This window comes from Anopheles nili, chromosome 3, assembly GCF_943737925.1.
Source record: "Anopheles nili chromosome 3, idAnoNiliSN_F5_01, whole genome shotgun sequence".
Taxonomy (NCBI): Eukaryota; Metazoa; Arthropoda; class Insecta; order Diptera; family Culicidae; genus Anopheles; species Anopheles nili.
Window position 1 is genome coordinate 47167065 of NC_071292.1, and position 18808 is coordinate 47185872.

Sequence of the window (18808 nt, forward strand, 5' to 3'; positions counted from 1 at the left end):
GATTTAGCCAAACAAGTGCGAAACACCGGGCACAGGTATTAAACCAACATAGGGCACCCTCGGCCGGCACTCCTGCGAGAGGATTGGCGTCTTTGTTCTGTCTTTTACGTCTATTCGGTGTGGCCCGAGCAGCAGTTATACGGGCCACGTACAACACTTGTTTGTCCCGGGGTCGATCTTCTTTTCGGGCTAATATTTACATTACATTTTCGTGGCGGCCTAGTGACGTGACGCGGTCAATCCTTTTCTGGACCGGATTGTCCATCCTCAAAAATCACTCTCTGCAATCGCGGGAGTTTACTTTTTCTCTCCTTCTCTATCTTTTGGTTACTAGGTAACGGAGTGCTTGATCCAAGTAGCCTTGTTTTGAAGACTTTTTGAGGTAAAATCAAAATCCCTTTATGTGAGAAATCATACAAATTATCACGTCGCTAAGATTGGTCCTTTTATGACATAGATCCACTAGCAAAATTAACCGAGTCAGCCCGGGATAAGGCTCACAGCGACTGTTGGGAGGAAATGCCTTTCAGTCCAGAAACAATTATTTAAGCCTCAATACGGCCTGGCCGTCCTTAAATAAATGATAATGATATTAACAGATTGGTCCCGATTTTGCGAATTTCGATTGGTTTGTTTTAGGTTTTTTTTTATCATAAAATTTCTCTCCTACACACCCAAACACAACCAGACAATTGCTCACTCGCGTGCGCTTTCTTCCTTGGCCTTTCGCCCACCGGCAAGTTTGTCATATTTCATCACACCGAGCCGAGGGATAGTGTTGATTTTCGAATTTCCTGTTTCCTTCCCTTTGACGCCAAACCCTTTGCCGCGGCACGAGGCGTGGGTTGCCCGGTTGAGAAAGACGTGGATCGGCTTGTTTTGCTTTTCGCTTTTTTTTTGTTTCTCCCGCAGGAAACGCGGCTCGAGAAGAGAGGTAGAAAAAAAGAAACCGGACCGCTTGGAGGGAAGTAGAAGTGTTAAACGATCGCCTCAGTAACCGGTCGAACCGTGGAGGTGCAGGACCGGAGAAAAATCAAAGCAAATTATGTTACGTCCCAATCGGTCCTTCTACCCATCCACAGGGCGTTATTTGCTTAAGAAAAGAATTTCATTACAATAAAGCCATGGACGGCAAACGCCACAGATGCGGCTTCAGTCGACATGCTTTCAGGCCGCTTCGAGATCGAACATTGATGTCTTTTCATATTGTAATACTATGGAAATTCCAGCCTTGCGTTGCCGCACCAGTCCAACGTTGGTGTAATATTTATACCGTCAAATCGTCGGTGCGTGTGTTTGCGGTAACGTTTTACATGCGTCTGGAACACCCTCGAAACTCGTTCCCACCCGTGATTGTTCCTTCTGCCCGTCGTTTACCACTTCGGCTTTGTTGCATTGCTCCCAATTGTTGGCGCAAGCCACCCGATCAATATCGACCCTGCGACAGGACCCGCGATCGGCCGCAGACGAGTGATCTTTTATTGCTTCACTTCCGTCCAGGGCGAGTCCGGAAAGGGCATTCGCTCGGGCGCGAGATTAAGTTCCGTTGGCGTTGAATTTAAATGTCTGTTGGATCAATAAATACAATGTACGCTCTTTTAACGCCACTTCCGCCATATTGGCTCGGCGAGAAGATGAGTCAGGCACGATAAGGTGTGGGGCAGAAATCTCACCACACGCATATGTAATGAAATGTGGTACACGTTTGCTGCTCTCTAGAGTTCGCTGGAAGGCGCACCCATGTCCGGTGTGGATGTGGTTTAATTTATGTCCTCATCGCAAATGGGAAGTCGCTCTTGGTGGGAGGTGCGATTTTTATAAAATGGTGTGAAATGTACTGCATTCGAGCTGGAAATCACTGGAAAATAGTTAGAGCGTCACGGGTTTTTTCTCTTCTTTTTATTATTACCTTCCGGGTTCATTCCGACACACCACATTTCATTAGTCATTGTTATCGAGCGTACTGTGACTCAATAGAGATATTTTTTTTTAAACATATGTTGTAAGCCAAAGCCGTTGTTGAAGGCATAAAAAATCCCTTCACGTAGAGTAAACTAGAGTTCACAATTTTTCCATTTGAAATCGAGCAATTAGTTTAATGAGCAATTGCTCAAGCCAGATAGAGTAAAACTGTTATCACTGAACATTTATCACACGCTTGTTACTTTCAGCGATCGAATGTTAAACATAAAACATTTGGCTGTTGTTTGCAAAAATCTGCATTTAATACATTATTTACGCCACAGATTCACGTCATCAAAGATAGATGTTTAATTGCTGTTTAGCCATTCAGTTGTTGGTGGCATTTGCATATTATTTCAATATCATATCATGAAAATAATTGTTGATTGTGCAGGGGTGTTTGCAAACCTTGAAACTCGCCAATGTTCTTTTTCTCCCGTACACAATAAACTGAGAGCGAAATCGTTTACTCAACACCACGATCGTGATCCTCGCGACCTGATGAAAGCGTCATGTTATCACTCGCGCGCTGTCAACGCGACGCATTTCAACTGGCCAATAAATTATTCAATTAGATGCCATCTGTGTCGTTTGGTCGATCCAACACCGCCACATCGTGCGATCAACACGAACATCCCCATTCCGGCGCAAATTAATATGCTATAACAAATTCCCCCACGCTCGAACACCGGATCGGCTCGGGCAGGATTGGGTCGCTTATTTATCCATCTCAATCTCCCATGTGACCCCGTGGCGTGAACCTGCACGCCAGCGTTGTTCGGGATCTTAATAAAAGAAGGCAAAAAAGCTTCCCCTCAAATACCGGGCCAGAGTGGGCCCAGAGTGGTGACAATCGGTAAGCGCCGCTGGCACCCAGGTTCAACACCTTGTTCCTCACCATCCGCGTGGAATCGAACGTTAAGTGTGAAATAAATCGGTCCCGGCATTTTCCACCATACAGACGACTGCTAGACACTGTAGCCTGGCTTTTTCTCACCACAAACGCCACTACCGGCGGAGAGGCCAGCGCGAGAGCGTAAAAATTACATCAATTTCATTAATTTGACAGTTTAATATCAACCGAAATCCACTGGCTTATAAAAGTGGCCATAAAAGTGCTACCGAACGGCGAAGGGAGCTGTATTTTATTTCCATCTCGCGGTGTTGTGCCCTAACACCCCAATGCGATGGTTGAGGATCGAGGATCGGTTGATCGTCTGAAGATGGAGCACCTCGATCGCGTCTCTAGCACCCGCGTGTGGATTGAATGTTTTCCCATCACTGCAATGGGGACTGTTGGCGAGTCGTCGTGCTAACCAGACCGAACCGAGCTGCTGGGCGGCCAACAATGTATCAGAACGGGTGTTAAATATACGTACGAATGAGGCTGAGCGTCTGGGCGTGAGATCGTACGCGCCAGTTTATCGCTTATTCGTAGCTTATGATTAATTATCCCGCGTGTGGTTGGCGTGGTCCTTCACCTCACGCCGGAGGTCAACTTGCGAATCGGTTTTGTGGAGCACTTTCTAGTGGCGTGGCAGATTTGTCGAAAAAAGCTGAGATGTCGTGTCGTTTCCGTAGCTAAAGCGAGCACTTCTTATCGCACAGGCAGAAGTATCACGTGTTTGCACTTTCCACTGGGAAAACAACGATGCTCACAACACCCTGATCTCACCGTTTGCCCCCGAGGGTGTGTGATTCTCGAGCTTCGCCCCGTTTTTAAGCGCATCCTTTCGTCCTCTTTTTCACCCAAAACACAGTCAAACATCGCCGACGAACACTCGGATCACGAAACGACGGATCCCGGCCGGGACGGAGAGTCAAGTGACGAGGGTGTCAACGTGAAGCGGCCGTCTCCGGACGCGAAAATGACATCCGGCATGGAGTTTGGCAGAAGTCCAGACCACCACTCGGAGCTAAGGTACGTCGCGCCGGTCACTCGGAACCGCCTCGCCTCCTAATTAGGCTCATATTAATTTTCCCAAACCCTTTTTCTCATTTTTGCTCCACAGCCAGGCGACGGCAGCAGCGGCAGCGGCGGCCGCAGCGGCAGCAGCAGCCGCCCAGTTTGGGGCAAACCACCCCCTGGGGGTGCTCGGAAACCTGACGGCTTTGAACATGAACGTGCCCGGGTTGAGCGGGCTGGCATCGGGGTTGGCTTCGGGCCACCCTGGGGATGTGCTCGAGAAGCTGAAGATGCAGGTGCGCGACATGAAGGTGGGAGCGCTGATGGGTGAACAGATGGCGGCCGATTTTGCGGCCCTTCATGCTGCCTCTTCACCGTTTGGGGCAGCCCTTGCGGCTAGTGCGGCGAATGGTGGCGTGTCCGGAAATGGGTTGGGAATGTTTGGAACTGGTCGAGAGGATTCCCGTGGGGCTAGTGTTAGTGGAGGCGCCATTGGTGCAGGAGGTGGGGGTTCTAGTGGAGGATCCATGAGTGCTGGAGGAGGAGGAGGAGGAGGTGGTGGTGGTGGGGCAGGCGGCAGCACACAGACACAGGCGGGTTCGCAGAATGGGGCCAATTTCTCGTTCACGCTGCCGAACGCACCGATCAGCAAGGATGGTAAGAATGCATTTTCTCTAAACTATTTTTTTGTTTGTTTTACCTTGATAAGAGTTTCGTATTCGATCGTATTTTTGCGTGCGTCAGAGCTCTCCGGAGGTTTCAGGCAATGTTTTTGTAAAAAAGTATTTTATTTCAATTTTCGAACTAGACGCAAAAAGTTACCACCCGCCGGGTTTAACAATCCTCTTAATTTGAAGGAAAAAGGGCTTGTTTTGCATGCAAAAATACGTTCCAAAGAAATCCAATGTTTCACCCAATTCATCATCACAATTTGGCGATCGTAAACGTATCTGTGATGCATCATTTTTGCTCATCTGCATATTTGAGTAAAAAATCATCACCAATTTGTAGTACAAAGTCCCAATCACTCGATCGCTTATTGACTTGGCCTCCTTCGATCCCCCGACCGGCCACGAATATTGCCGGTGTAAGACAAATTGCATCCCCATGTCGCGCCGTACTGACACCGCAATGCGCTTTCCCATTTTTAATCACCCCAGGCAATCCCGGCTCCAATTCGTCAACCTCGAGCGAAACGTCGAACTCGTCGCAGCAAAACAACGGTTGGAGCTTCGAGGAGCAGTTCAAGCAAGTGCGCCAGGTAAGTACACGATGAGAAGGACTCGAACCTCGGTAGGAGGAAACACCTGGGAAACGAGACGGAAAACACCACACACACACATGCGTGGCGTGAAGTTTTCCTCGCATGCCCACATCGGGCGAGTGATTCGTAATTTCTCAAACCACCCCAGTTGGGTCATAATTTTGCAATCAAAAGATTGCCATTTTTATAGCGAACCAGAAGCTGCCATTTCGCTACCTTATTTATGGTCTGCGGTGTGCGGAGGGAGATGCTGGAAAATGGCCACCGAAAGGGGGTTGTGGCATCAATATTTATGGATACAATCATTCATGATGTTTACAATTTTAATTAACTATTAATGCAACGATAAACATGGCGCATTGGCAACGGAACGAAGGCTAACCAGCGTCGGCAGATGTTCGTCTGCATTCAGTAAAGCGACGTGGATTTATTATATTCGCTTCCGTGGATTAGACTACAAGTAACATGGTTCTTGGTTCCATTTGATGGACTATACTAACTGGATGTATTAAGATTCGATTTAAGGAGTTTCATCGCATTTTCATCCAAAACAAGCTCCCAGACAGGTAATAATGTAACCCTTACTAAGAGGTTTGCTAACTCCTTTCAACACCCAGAAAATGTACTACAAATACAGTAGAAAGCTGCATCGTATGCGTGTGCGCGCGTTTGAATGCAATCAAAGAAAGCCACGACTTAACGCACGCCAAGTGCTCGTGGTGAAGGGCTCGGCATGGTTGGTGCTCAAGATAAATTACACCCATAACCGACTGATTAATTGCCGATCGAGAGTCAATAGCACGTTTCTATTAATTAATACTCGCACCAAGTCGAGTCGAGTGCGCAGTTTCCCGCTTCGAGTAGTCGCGACGGCGCGTTCAGATTGGCTTGGCTGCATTTATGCACCGTTCGTTTGCGATCACCGTCGATCAGCACAGTCCGGTAGATGAGTAGGTTGTTGCTGCTTTTTTTTGCTCTTTGCCTAGCCAGCTCAACATTTTCTTTTTTGTGTCATCCATTTTATTGCCGATGTCACGCGGGGATGAATATTCATTACCGGCGCGTACGCAAACGCAGTGGTAGCAGTGCGATTACGCGAGACAAGAGATGATAATTTCGCGTGAGTGAGCGAGCGAGTGAGGATCGTAGAGAAACTCATCGCTTGCTGCACCTGATGCATTATGGTGGGTTTGCAACGAGAGTGATTTGTCTATTTGCCCTGGGGTAAAAAGCTGTGAAATCGATGATGAAAGGCACATTGTAGGATCGACTTTTGCGCTGGTGTGTCTTTGATGGAAAGGGTTTTTTTATATGAAGGGATTTGATGTATTTTGGTTTTCTAGACTGTTAAAGGAATATTGATTAAACTTATTTAGTTAACTATTACTTTAGAAGAGATTAATAAATATAAGATTTTTATTTTCAACTGAATTCAATTATTGCTGCCATACAAAATAACGATAGAATCAAATGCAATTAGTATCAACTTTTTTCTAATTTTCATTCACCTTTCTTGTTAATTTTTAAATCATAATGCTAAGGATTAGTTTTAGATTGTTCTGTTTCTTGCATATTTTTTAAAAGTGTCACATTTCTTTTACTTAAACACAGAACAATGACTTGCATGAATACATTTATTAACATTTTCCAAGATTACAGTGAATAGGCGTTACAATACTCATTAAAACATCTCAGTGATGTTGAGACAATTTACTGTAAAAAAAAACATGTAAATTGTACTTTATTTTTATTGCTCTAGCTTTTCATAATGTGTCACCCCTTATTCAACACACGCTGTGTCCGATTAAAATGGTACAGTTATAATAAATCTGTATTTCATCCGAGAAGTTCGTACATCGCCTCGTTCGTAAGTACGTTCATGCCCAGTTTGTCATGCACGCAATCGTACACCATTTGTCGTGTTGATCATACCGACGTTTTATGGTTGGAAAGCGTTCGATTATTGTACGACAAAGAACACCAACTACCCCCTGCAGCAACTGGCCGAAGCCGTGCTCTCGGTAATTTGATATAAATTTTCCCATCAGAAGGGACCCCGTGGAAGAGTTCGTCTTTGGGCTGGTGTGTTTTTGTTCACTCAAACGACTCGAACCAGCGTTTATTCGATCGATGTTTCACGACGAACTTCTACGACCCTTCCATCAACGGGGCTGTGTTCAATATTGTTATTTTCCATGCTCTCACTAATCGATTTGTAGCTCAGCTTCGACGAAACGGAGGTTATAATGTGACACCCAGCAGTCCTACTAGAGCTCTGAAAGCCCCGAGTAGCCAGGAGAGAGTCCATAAATAACTCCGTGCTTCATGGTGGATTGTTCCATGGCGTCGTGTTGCCGATCGCAGGATGGAGAGAACATTTAATCCGATGCACCATGTTGATCTATGAATCCTGATCAACCTAGCGCACTATCCGATGTCTGTCACCGTGTTCCGGCAGATTTGGGGACTACCAAATTAGAGCAACTCCAAGAGTCTTCTCCTTCTCCAGCGAACGGAGGAGGAAAACCCGTCCGGAGGAAATGGAAACGTTTGGCTGTGTGCGTGTTTGTATTTTTCCCCCCAGCGTGACAATGATTGATTATTAATTCTTCCCGTTGATCACACGCCAACGAACGAACACATGTGGACCATAGGACCGTTTGCAGTTGAAAGTTCAACATCGAGCCACCAATGCGCTTGGGGAGACTTGGGTGGCACGATTTCGTTCAATTCCACCCTCAGTGACGCTGCGCACGTACAATGCTTCGGGATATAGTACAGCAGCAACAAGAATAAATCAAACGGCCAGATCGCGCCAGCATTTATATTTATAAGGACGTCTCCTCGACGGACGGTTAAATTACAACACGCTCCATAATCGACCGCGCAACACCACCATATGCGGCACTCGGGAAATTTGTCGAGCATGTCCACCAGCGTGGATCGTGTTTGCGCGCGGTCTGACACGCCGATGACGGAGTCTGTGACATCCGGCCCCCGGGGTTCCGGAGCATCCGTCTGACTCAGAGCGCACTCTTTGATGGCGCAGATGGGGCAAGCGAATAAGGCGCAGGATTGCATCGTTTTGTTTGCGTTTCGTCGGCACCGCAATCTGGCCGCGCCAATATAATTTGACATAATGTCACGTTCGTCTAATTAAATTAGCTCCCCGGCGACCGGCCGGATCGAAACCGAATACGTTTATTATTGGTGACGATGCCGCTGCGGTTCGGGGGAAAATGGCATGACGACATGGAGCTGATGGGCGGGTTTTTTCTTAACACATATTATATTTTTTTATTGCGCTTCACAACACCATCCCGATTCGATCGTTGCAACAATGATATTGGCTCTATTATGGTGGCATTTGATTCACGCGTCGCGCTTGAATTAGATCGTGCTCGAAAGCCAGCTCGAAAGCGGCTCGGACATATCGCTCAGTCCATGCATCATAGCGACCCTTTCGAGACACGTACCGCGAAGACTTATGGCAGAAATTATTCCAAGCGTTCATAACGAACGCGTGTGCGGTAAGCATTAGGCGAGCTTCCTTTGCCCAGCTTGCGTTTTCCTCGAGAATGCCGAGGGCGCGAGATTAAGCGATCAGAGAGCCGCGCAAAAAGGGAAAATGAGATCATCGATCAGGAGCTGGCACATCGACGGGTTTCCTTGTTTCTTTTTTTCCTTTTTTTGCTTTTCATTTTGCCCACCACCCGCAAAGGGCTCGCGCGCTCTCGGAAATTGAAACCGAAAAATTGAAGTCTAATTGTGCCTGCCGCTGCCGCACGAAAGAAAACGGTGGACCCTGTCGTGACGCAGGCAGAAAAGGTGCAGGATTCGAGCGTGCGGGTTTTTCATTACGGAATGCGCCATGCATCAACACTACTCGCACGGTGCAAACGCCACGGTATCGGCGTTCGTTATTTCGCACTCGTAATATATGCGGATGCATTTGTCTTTTAGTCACATTTCAATTTCGTTAGTGGTGCATTCTCTCTTTCTCTCTCTCTCTCGGCCGTACTCAACGTACTCGTTCCCTTCATCGTCACATCATTTTCCATCCACTCTACCGGTGCTGAACGGGGGTTCTATGTTCAGGGCGGCACACAACATAGTTGATCGCCTTTCATTCGTCTGCTCGGTACGTTGAAATGCCTTCCGGATGTCTCTAGGATGCGCATGTCTATGAATAAGACCGCACCGTGCCAAAGGCCACCTCCTCGAGCGCGGACCGATGCGTTGCAATGTAATACACTCTTGGACGGGTAGTGCGAGTCTCGCGAGTTGGTTACGCAACCAAATTCATCACGGTGCATCATCTAGCTGGCGCTAGACGATCGAACAGCAGGTTTATGTTCTAGCACAGGTTTGCATTTTATGCTTCAACGCTAACCATGTCATGGTGAGCGGGAAAATTGTTCAACATGCTGCATTTAATATTAACGCCGCGTTTATTAGCAAAAAAAAAGGTTAGAATCATACACCAGCGTTAATAGTTCAGAGAAATGGATTTGCTTTTTGTTATTTTAAAACCTGACAGGTTCGATAATGCTCATTCCCAGGACTTACCGCTCGAATGACAGCTACATTAGGTTTTTTTTTTTGCTTTCTCTCTCCCAACGCTTCCACACGCAGACATTGATCCGCGTTGGTGAATAATTTCTGCGAGATGAAACCCATCTTGCGATCTTTCACCCCACACAAGGTGCCGCTTGTTTTTTTATCTGATCTTGTTCGCTGCTCCTCGCAGTGGCGGATCATGTTCCTGGCGGCTTCGCATGCTGGCTTTTTATGTACACCTTTTGGGGTGGCTGATATAAATAGCCTCTAATGCAACTGGCGTCGTCGGGTTTTTGGGTTCTCCTCTCGGTGCATGATGGGATGACTACCACGCAGGTTGACATGAATACGCTCCCATAAACGGACGTCCGATCAACGTGAATTCTGTCAATATTTTCCCCACGCCAACCGGCATTCCGGGCGATTTTCCCGATCCAAAAGGCGAAGGTTTCGTTGGAGCTCAGCCATCCCCGAGTTCAAGGTCTTTGTGGTACGGGAGAGAGACAGAAAAAGAGAGAGAGAGAGAGAGAGTACAACACAAAAAGTGTAATCTATAAGACGAGAATTAATTGGCTGGTCATGAAAACGTTGCATTCACGAGTTTTTTTTTATATTCTACTCCTTCCATTTGCCCGGGCACGCCAAGGATCGAACCGATTTGGATTTAAGACATGCTTCCCATCACGACAACGTCTTAGGATGTTTGCAAATTCGGACGCACTTGGGTTGTAGGGTAGAGAATTCGCCCGTAGCAGGGAGCCTTTTGGTCCGCTAGCGATGGGAGTTATGATAATTTTCCTAAATTATTTCATCCTTCACTTTCTCGGGCGGCTCGCGCGTCAGAGCTTCCACCGGGCTGAAAAGGGACGGTGGACGGTTCGTTTTCGAGACCACTTTTTCTTCGCTATAAATTATTGCCCAAGCCCTCCTTTTATTCCTTCCCGAGAACCCGAAAAGGACTCACGTGCATCGGCACGGGCAGACCGGGGACCGTGGAAGGTGTTGGAAAGTATTCAAATTATATTAAATAAGCTTATCACGAAAGCTTCTGTATTTGGAGTTTAGCGCTGCTTCGATCTGGTTTCCCTGACCGGAGAATCGCTTCTCCGCTTTTATTCACCAGCCCAGGGGCATCCTTTCGGAGCCACCGAGAATTAACTGCTCAGCATTTTCGCTGCGGTGCTTCGGTTGTGTAAGTGCGCCAAACCGAACTGGGCGAAAATCGTTATCACATGCGTGAGTATAATGATGCGATTCCGGTCGATTGTGCGCTCGGGCGCTGGGAAATAATATATTTTAAACGATATCCTTGCGCGTATATCGGCGGTGTGGAACGGCGAAGGAAGCCTCCCGAGGAAGGCAAAGGGAAGAATAAAGCAAACGACGACGCCACGTTCTTCCGCGTCTTCCGTCCGTTCGGGTAAGATTGATTGGTCAATTTGTTGGCGGGTAGCTACTGCAGAACGCCGCAAACGCGATGTTTGGCCGTAAGGAAGCATTCGGTTGAGCCACGGAGCGGCAGGTTTTGGGCAGCGCAGATGCATGCAAATTAATTTGCTCCATCGTTGGGTGCAAATTTTGAGCCAAACTCTGCCACAAGCCTTCCACAATTCATCATTCTGTGGCAATGTGCGCTTACTTCAAGTTCACATGGAGCATCGGTGGAAATTCTACCCGACTCGTACGTGCCGTTTCGTGCATTGGAATCCTACTTTTCGGAATGATTTTTCTTCTAAAATTCCCTACCACTTATCACTAGGGTACGGGTTTTAGAATACACCAGCGAAAACCGATGTACCGTTCGATGCGGAATTCTTTGCAACATTAACAGGTTAACCGGGCAATAAAACATGAAATTGTACCTTTCTGCAAATTATCATTAATTCTGCCGCGCCTCGTGGAACTTGCCGCGGCAAGAAAAGCAAACGGTTAAATCTCGTTAGGCCGTAGTAGAAGGGTATTGTTTCGTTGGAATGTAGAATGGGTGCACTAATTGAGTTAGCACTTTTCTTAGGCGTCTCAAACCATGCGTTCGGTATGTTTAAATGAAACTGTTTGTAGGCTTGTGCATTGTTTGAATTTTTTTGGGGCATCCAATAGGTTGTTCTTAATACTGAAAACGTACCACAGCTTGAAGAGAAGTATATTTGTTCGGATTAGATATTGTTTCAGGACTGCACTGCACTTTGGCAAGCAAATTTATAACCGTTTTTCTCCACCTTCAACCGCATTTCATACTGCATTTATTTATTCAACCACACCGTCAGGTTTATTATCACTCGCGGGGCGGGCTGTATGTTCGTCCATAAATATCCCCACCCTTAAGTAGCTACAAATGGAGTTTCGGAACAAAACAAACAAGCGGGGAAAAACGGCCCAAGCAACGTCTCTCCCACGTGCAGTCAATTTTCCCGATCGAACCCAAACCAACCCCACTTCAAAGCAGCTCCAGAGGCCCAAATTAGTCGGGCTGTATTTCAGTGCAGTTTACGATGCACCAATGCACCGATGCACTGATTTCGGGCCATTTGCTCACCAGTGACAGTGACAACCAAACCGAGACCACCAAATCCGCACCAGTCGTTGGGTGAAATTGGCGAAAACTCACCACCCATAAAGTAGCACAGTTTAATGCAGCTCTCGCTCTCTCAACGACGTGGAAACGGTTTGGCCGGGGAAATTCCGCTTAGATGTTTGCCGATGTTCACCCAATCCAGCGTTTCGCCGGTGGTCTTACTTCTCATCGGAGAGTCGACGTGCGAATTAGCGCACATCCCACCGGTGATGATTTGTGTCCAACTCAACCTCAAGCATTGGTGCGACCCCGTGGGACATTCCAAAAGCCACGAGAGTGCAGTTGCAACGTGTGGTGCATTCACACAAGACACCGTTCCTCGTTTGCGGTAGATTAATTTGCTGATAGACGTTTTATAGTGTTTTACATGATGTACATTACTCTTTTTCGCGCTCGTGTTCGCTCCATGCATTTATCACGGGTTTCGCGGGTCGCACCATGTCTGCAGCTGTGTACGATGCTAATACACCATCCTCCAGCTTCCTTCAGTGCACGCGAGTCGACGCCAGCAGCACTGTTCTGCTGTGGGGGCTTTTCTTTTGCGTTGTGTTGCTGTTGCTGCTCCTTCGGGAGCTTGCGTGAGCGATCCGTCGGCGTGACTGCACGAAACACGACGTAGGCATTAACTTAGAAGGATCAGCTCGCGAGATTAGCCGTTCAGCGCGCTGGGTAGCATAAAGCCGTTCGAGGGCAATCATGCATATTTATGTGTGGCTCTCATGCTGCGATTTAATACATCGCGCAGAATCGCGTTTATTTCCCTATGTATAAATTCGCTTTTGTTGCCCCGCGACTACTGGCGGCGTCGGTAAATGTTCGCTATCAGTTGGGTGTTAGGCGCGCGTCAGACGCCGATAGCGCCTTTGCTGAACGGTTACATTATGCTCGTACCATTTCGCGAGCGCAGAATGCAATAAAACTATGCAACCCAATAGAAGTTTGCTGACTTCTTAGTTCGCTTAGTTCAGAATAAATGCCCTGTAGGTCGTCGGGTCGTCACACATCGCCCGTTTAGACCTTCTCTTCTCTGTAATGGTTTCTGAGCGTGGCTCGAAAGCTCGAACACCGAGGCTACGGTTTCTGTTTTGCATTTGCGTTCCACTCCATGACGGTGAGAGAGGGCCCTGGCTGCTTGCCTGTTGGCCTGCGATTGTACATGGCAGTTCATTTACTTCCCAATTTATCATTCCCGCATCCGACCGATCGGAAGGGCACACCATCGGCACAACGCGATGAAAAGAGGGCGGATTTTGCATACATTGTGACAAAACGTTTGTTTCATCGCTCGTGCACGCGCAATCAGTTTATTAGCTCCCACTTTGCTGTGGTGTGATGAATTGTGTGTGAATTTTGTGTCCCCCCTTGCTGGCGGGCGAGTTCGCTCGTTAATGAATGGTTGTTTTTGCGATCGTTTTGTCGCGCGTGATCGAGTGATCTGATGCGGGCTGCGAAAAAAAAAAACGGGGTTTTCTCTTTTGGCGTGAAGATCGAGCACCTCGAATCACTCACGAGACAAATCGTCGTCTTCTGAGCTGGCCGGCTAAAGCCGGTTTACGGTTTTAAGGTCTGCTTTGATAAATTGTGTTCACCGCACGTATGGGTCGTATAAATTTTATTTCTCTTCACGCCACGCCAACATTGTTGCCGGCAACCCCGGGCATCGGCGAAGCGAGAAATAAAAAGCCAAACGAAACACACACAGGCCGACGATCGCGCGCTACAAATTGAATGAAAATGGAACTCTTTTCCTTCGCTTTTTAATAGAGTCAACACACCACCCTAAAGGGGTGTGAGAATGGGAACGCGACACACCACGGGTTTTCTGTCGCCACGCAGGAAAGCTTTAGTCAAATCTCCTGCCGCACGCCATTTAGCGAAACCCATGAATGAACTTGCTTCTTCCGTTTCACGACAGTCGGCGACTTCATCCCACCCGGGGCGTCCCACCCGCGGAAAGGATTGATCGACGGAAGGATTAAAAGCCCGCGAGAGACGATCTTTCATGCGCGCCTGCTCGGCTGTTGGGCTTTTCTTTCATTCTTTCTTCGTTTTTTTTTTTTGACAAAACGTTTGACTGATGAATAATGCCGGTGGGTTGGGTTGGGAGACCTGGCGGGGGCATTTGGGGAAACGATCCACGGGTGGGATTATGCTCTCGCCTCACGTTCACCTGTAGAAGTGTGGCGTCAGTGAGGGAAAATCGGTAAAACGGCTTCTCGCGACTCCCACGGCCACAGAAACGCGCTGAATGGCGTCCGTTTGTGCTCGGGTGGTGGTAATTATTTAATGCTCCGGCCTCCATGCTGCTTTGTGGAAATTGATACATCAACAAGCGGCGTGTGTGTGTGTGTGTCGAGGATGCTGCGGGTGGGATGGACGAGTGACGGTGGTGTAGAGGATGAGAGAAATAGGATTATAGCAGTATTTAATATTAATACCCTCGTCACCGGGAGCATTATGAAAGTTGCTGTTTTTTTTCCTTCTCTCTCTCTCTCTCTCTCTTTCTCTCATTCACTTCATCACTCACTCCCATGTACCCTCCCCCACCGTGACGCCGTGATGGTAATTATTTTCTATTTTCAAATTACATTCAATATGCACCCATTCCTTGCCGGGGATCCAATATTTGTTAAGGGCCCTGTGTGGCTCTCGTTTATTTCTCCTCGATCCCTTACTCCCCCCCCCCCCTCTTACACACATTCGCTCGTTTGGGACCCCATTGTCGGGATTGCGGTCGCAGGATCTGACGAGCGGGATATGGGATAAGCGGAAAGTGCGGCCACCACCTCCAACCGATGGCGATCGAACGTCGCAAAGCCGTCGACGAGAGAGCGCGGCAATGATAAATTGTTTTGAATTATTCATTCTTTCAACGGCACGGAGCGATAAATTACCGACTTTTAACGAAATAAATAGTCGATGGCCGACGGGTATGGTGGTGGCGCGGTTTGTCCCTTGGCCCGGAGGGGTTTGAACTCGAAAGCGAGCGACGAATGGGACGGTATTTAATTTGCCGAAGGAAGTGCGTTGCATATTTCGTACGATAATGTACATGCGGTACATGGAATATTTAGAATTGATTTGGTTTAGATTGTTTGTTGTCCGTTTGTTGTGTTATTACATTTCCTGGGTATTCGTTTTTCGGATCAATTGAATTTTGGTTGGCATCAATTTGTTTAGCATTATTTCTCAAACTTCTTATTCAACCTCTGTTTTGATCCTCAATGTACATCAATCAAAAGGATCTCATTTTGAATTAAATTTTAATGCGAAGTTAACAAAAAAACGACACAACATAGTAATCGATATTACATTAAACACTACGCTTAAGATCATCCGTCAAACATCCCGATGGTGGTGATTCTCCACATTCTTGAATGACGCCAGGACTCTTGGCACGAGATGGGACCTTCTCGCGATCGCTATTTATCATCCCAACCTCCTCGCAATGCTTCTCTCGGCGAATGGCAATTTAATTTCTCGCCCTTGATTAACCGTAACCGATCCCACGCTGCACCCCAGTGCAAATAAAGAGATTTATCATCTCCTGCCGTCTCGTTCTCCGACGGACGGCATCCATCTGTCCGTTCTCGATCGTCTCTTGGACCTTGGTGCCATACCAGTCCGAGTGGAGGAAAATTTAGAACGCCCTCTCATACACTCGCGTGGGGAAAAGAAAATCCTGACCGCGCACCGCCTCCGGCAACAAGTCCTAGCACGTCCCGGGCCTCACCGTGATAAGCTGACGAATAAAGGCGCCTTTCCAAGCCGGCCAAGGGCCTTTTTCCGAACGGCAAACGTTCCGCGGACATGGCTCGAGACAAATGAGACACGGCACCGTCTTGGTCGAGTGCGAAACCGAGCACGCGTGTGTGTGTGTATGTGCCCTTTTTGGCCCCTTTTGCGTTCCCGACGGAGCACAGCTTCTCGCACGTGAATCGCGAGCGCGAGTGCTCGCGTGGTCTGCCTGGGAGATATAAAACTAGTAATTACCGCTGATTAAAATGATTCCTACTAATGACCGCTTGCTGTTTCACTCGCACTGCCACACGGCGTCTCTTCCGTCGGTGTCTTCCGTGTGCAATTTTGTGTCCTCCAGGCGAACCATGGCCGGGTGTCCTGTCGATGTTCCTTGGCCCAAGCCAGGGAACGCGAAAACTCGTGCGAGGTGTGACTCACGGGACATATGTTCTCCGCGGGTTCGCTAATGTTATTAATTGCCCCGTTGCTCGAAGGTTCGCTTTCTTTTCCGTCTCGAGTGGAGTCGCGTTCACCCGAGGGTTTTCGAGCGGTTCCTGTTCGAACGAAGCCACCAGCTGACCGTGGGAGACGACGTGGTTGCGATGGCTAGGATGCACCAGGAGGCTTATGGTTTTAATTACCAACGGTCAGCATCCTTGGGCGCGGGCGCGCGCGCTCACACACGACGGACGCGCGTTGTGTGATGTATGGTTGTCCGGGGTAGTATAAATATGATTAGCCTTGGAGCGGAATTCGTACGAGGTGGTGCGATGGTGGTTTGAGTTTGATCTAGAATGGAGAGCTGAACGGACGGACACTCCGTGTCATTAACGTGGCAGGTATGCGAGCTGCAATTAAGGATGCAATCGCTTTTTGAGCGATCGTAGAAACACCACGAGTGCACGAACTATTGCGATAAGTTAGAGGAGTTGAGAGGAAATTGTGCTTATTTTTTTATATTGGTTAGAAACTAAAAACTAAATGGGTTGTTGTAAAATGATTTTAAACAAACCTGAAGATGTCGAAATTTTAAGAAAAGGTTCTTGGCAAAGTATGTCCCTAAAGCGAATGTCTAAAATTGTGCAATTCTTTCTCTTTTTTTAAACATATTTTATTGTTGTTAAATGTAATTTCTTCTTGAAAGGAAACCAATATTATTTTACTCCTCAACACCAAACGAAAATAACTGCAACAAATAGTACTGTCTTGGCTTAAGAAGCTAACACTGGTTTTATAGCCCCTTACAAGTCCCACGTGAAGCAACGACATTTGAAAGGATTAAACCGCTCTCTAAGACGTGGATCCAAAAGCTATCTTCCACGCAACTGCTTGCTTCCTTGCACGGGAACACGAAATTTCATTCAGCTTCTCGCAGCCTTCCCAACAAGAACAAGGGCTCGTTGTGCTTCACATCCCTCCCAACGGTGAGCCTATTGTTGCCGTGACCGTGAAAGAAGATAAGCGCTTGTAATAAACTCCATCCCTCCCGCTATTCAACGGTAAACATCCACAGGCGGACAAATGCACTTGAACGATTCTCATGCAACGCATGCAACGGTTCCAAGGGCATCCCAAGGGCACAAAGCGACCCCCGAATTTCGACAAGCCCGGGGGCTATATTTAGCGGTGGGATTAATTTATCGATTGTCACGGCTCGTTCCGTGACGCGACGGCCAGGGTTTTTCCCTCACAAGCTTCGCTTTTCCCGGGGGTCGTAAAAGGATGCAACCCACCGAGAGGGATGCGCCGCGCGTGGGGAATTAATTTCGCCACCGTCCCGTCGTCGTTCAGAAGGGTGTCTATTAATAGTGATCACTTCATCAATTTCCAATCAAAATTAATCGTCTTCAGTGCTGCGCGTGTGTTGTTTCGTTGAAACGCCCTGATGTGAGGAGGATTGGGCCCTCCGGTTGGTGCACGGTTTAATTAGGTTCTCTCTTTCGAGCGCAATGTGCAACAAGCGCACCGAATGGGCGAAAAGTGGGAAAGATTTTACGGTCCTTCCCGGTTTGCTCGCGGTCGTAATGACGCTGCGAAAGGAAGATCGTTCGTCGCTACGCCGTCCCATTTTTACCCTCGGTCGTGATATCCTGGCGTTAAGGACTTCAGGGAGGCTGTGGTGTGGCGTGTGGGTGCGCTGGAAAACCAACAGCTGGAACAGTTCCGTCACACCACTGGAGCGTCGGTTGATGGGCACGAGGCTGGTTGGATGAGAATTCCGCCCGAGTTATTTAATTGTCGAAGGTTATGGTTCTTTCAGAATACAAATTAAATTTCTCGCTGTAGCAAGCAATGGCTAATTTTTTTTTTTGAACAAATAAAGCAACTTTTTTGATCAAATGATCTTTCCTGTTGCTTCCTTCAGTGGGATGTTAAGAGAATGTAAATTTTATTCCCACAACCAGAGATGATATCAACCGAACACAAGTTCGGGAAAATCTGCCTCATTTCACTAGTAAAACAATCTGACTTATCAATCCATCTGTCGCTTTATGCAGTCATTTGTTTTCCCTTGGCGATCAGCTTTCGTTCTCAGTTCTCCTCAGACGCGTTTGTCGAACGGCATGTTCCAAAATCTAATAAACCTCCGATCACCAACGAAACCCGGAGAAGCGTGCTGTCGCCACATGTTTGCCATTTCGAGGCAAGCCGAGTGTCGTAAAGAGCGTCGCAGACGATCTAAACCCTGGTACAGGCTGGTTGGATGGAAAAACGGGCACGACGCCGGAGTTGCATAGTAAAAGTTACTACGTCACGCGGGACGAATGTAGCACTTTTACGACTCTCTCTCTTTGTCTCT

At 47.6% G+C, this 18808-nt stretch overlaps 1 protein-coding gene across 1 annotated transcript in view; it reads left to right on the top strand.

Moving 5' to 3' along the window:
- The window catches only part of LOC128724459 (protein dead ringer), an 89867-nt gene that overhangs the window by 13992 nt on the left and 57067 nt on the right, over positions 1-18808 (top strand). The window contains exons 2-4 of the mRNA XM_053818183.1: positions 3723-3885; positions 4013-4525; positions 5029-5129. Of these exons, the coding sequence (XP_053674158.1) occupies positions 3723-3885; positions 4013-4525; positions 5029-5129 (777 nt within the window). The remainder of the gene's footprint in view (positions 1-3722; positions 3886-4012; positions 4526-5028; positions 5130-18808) is intronic.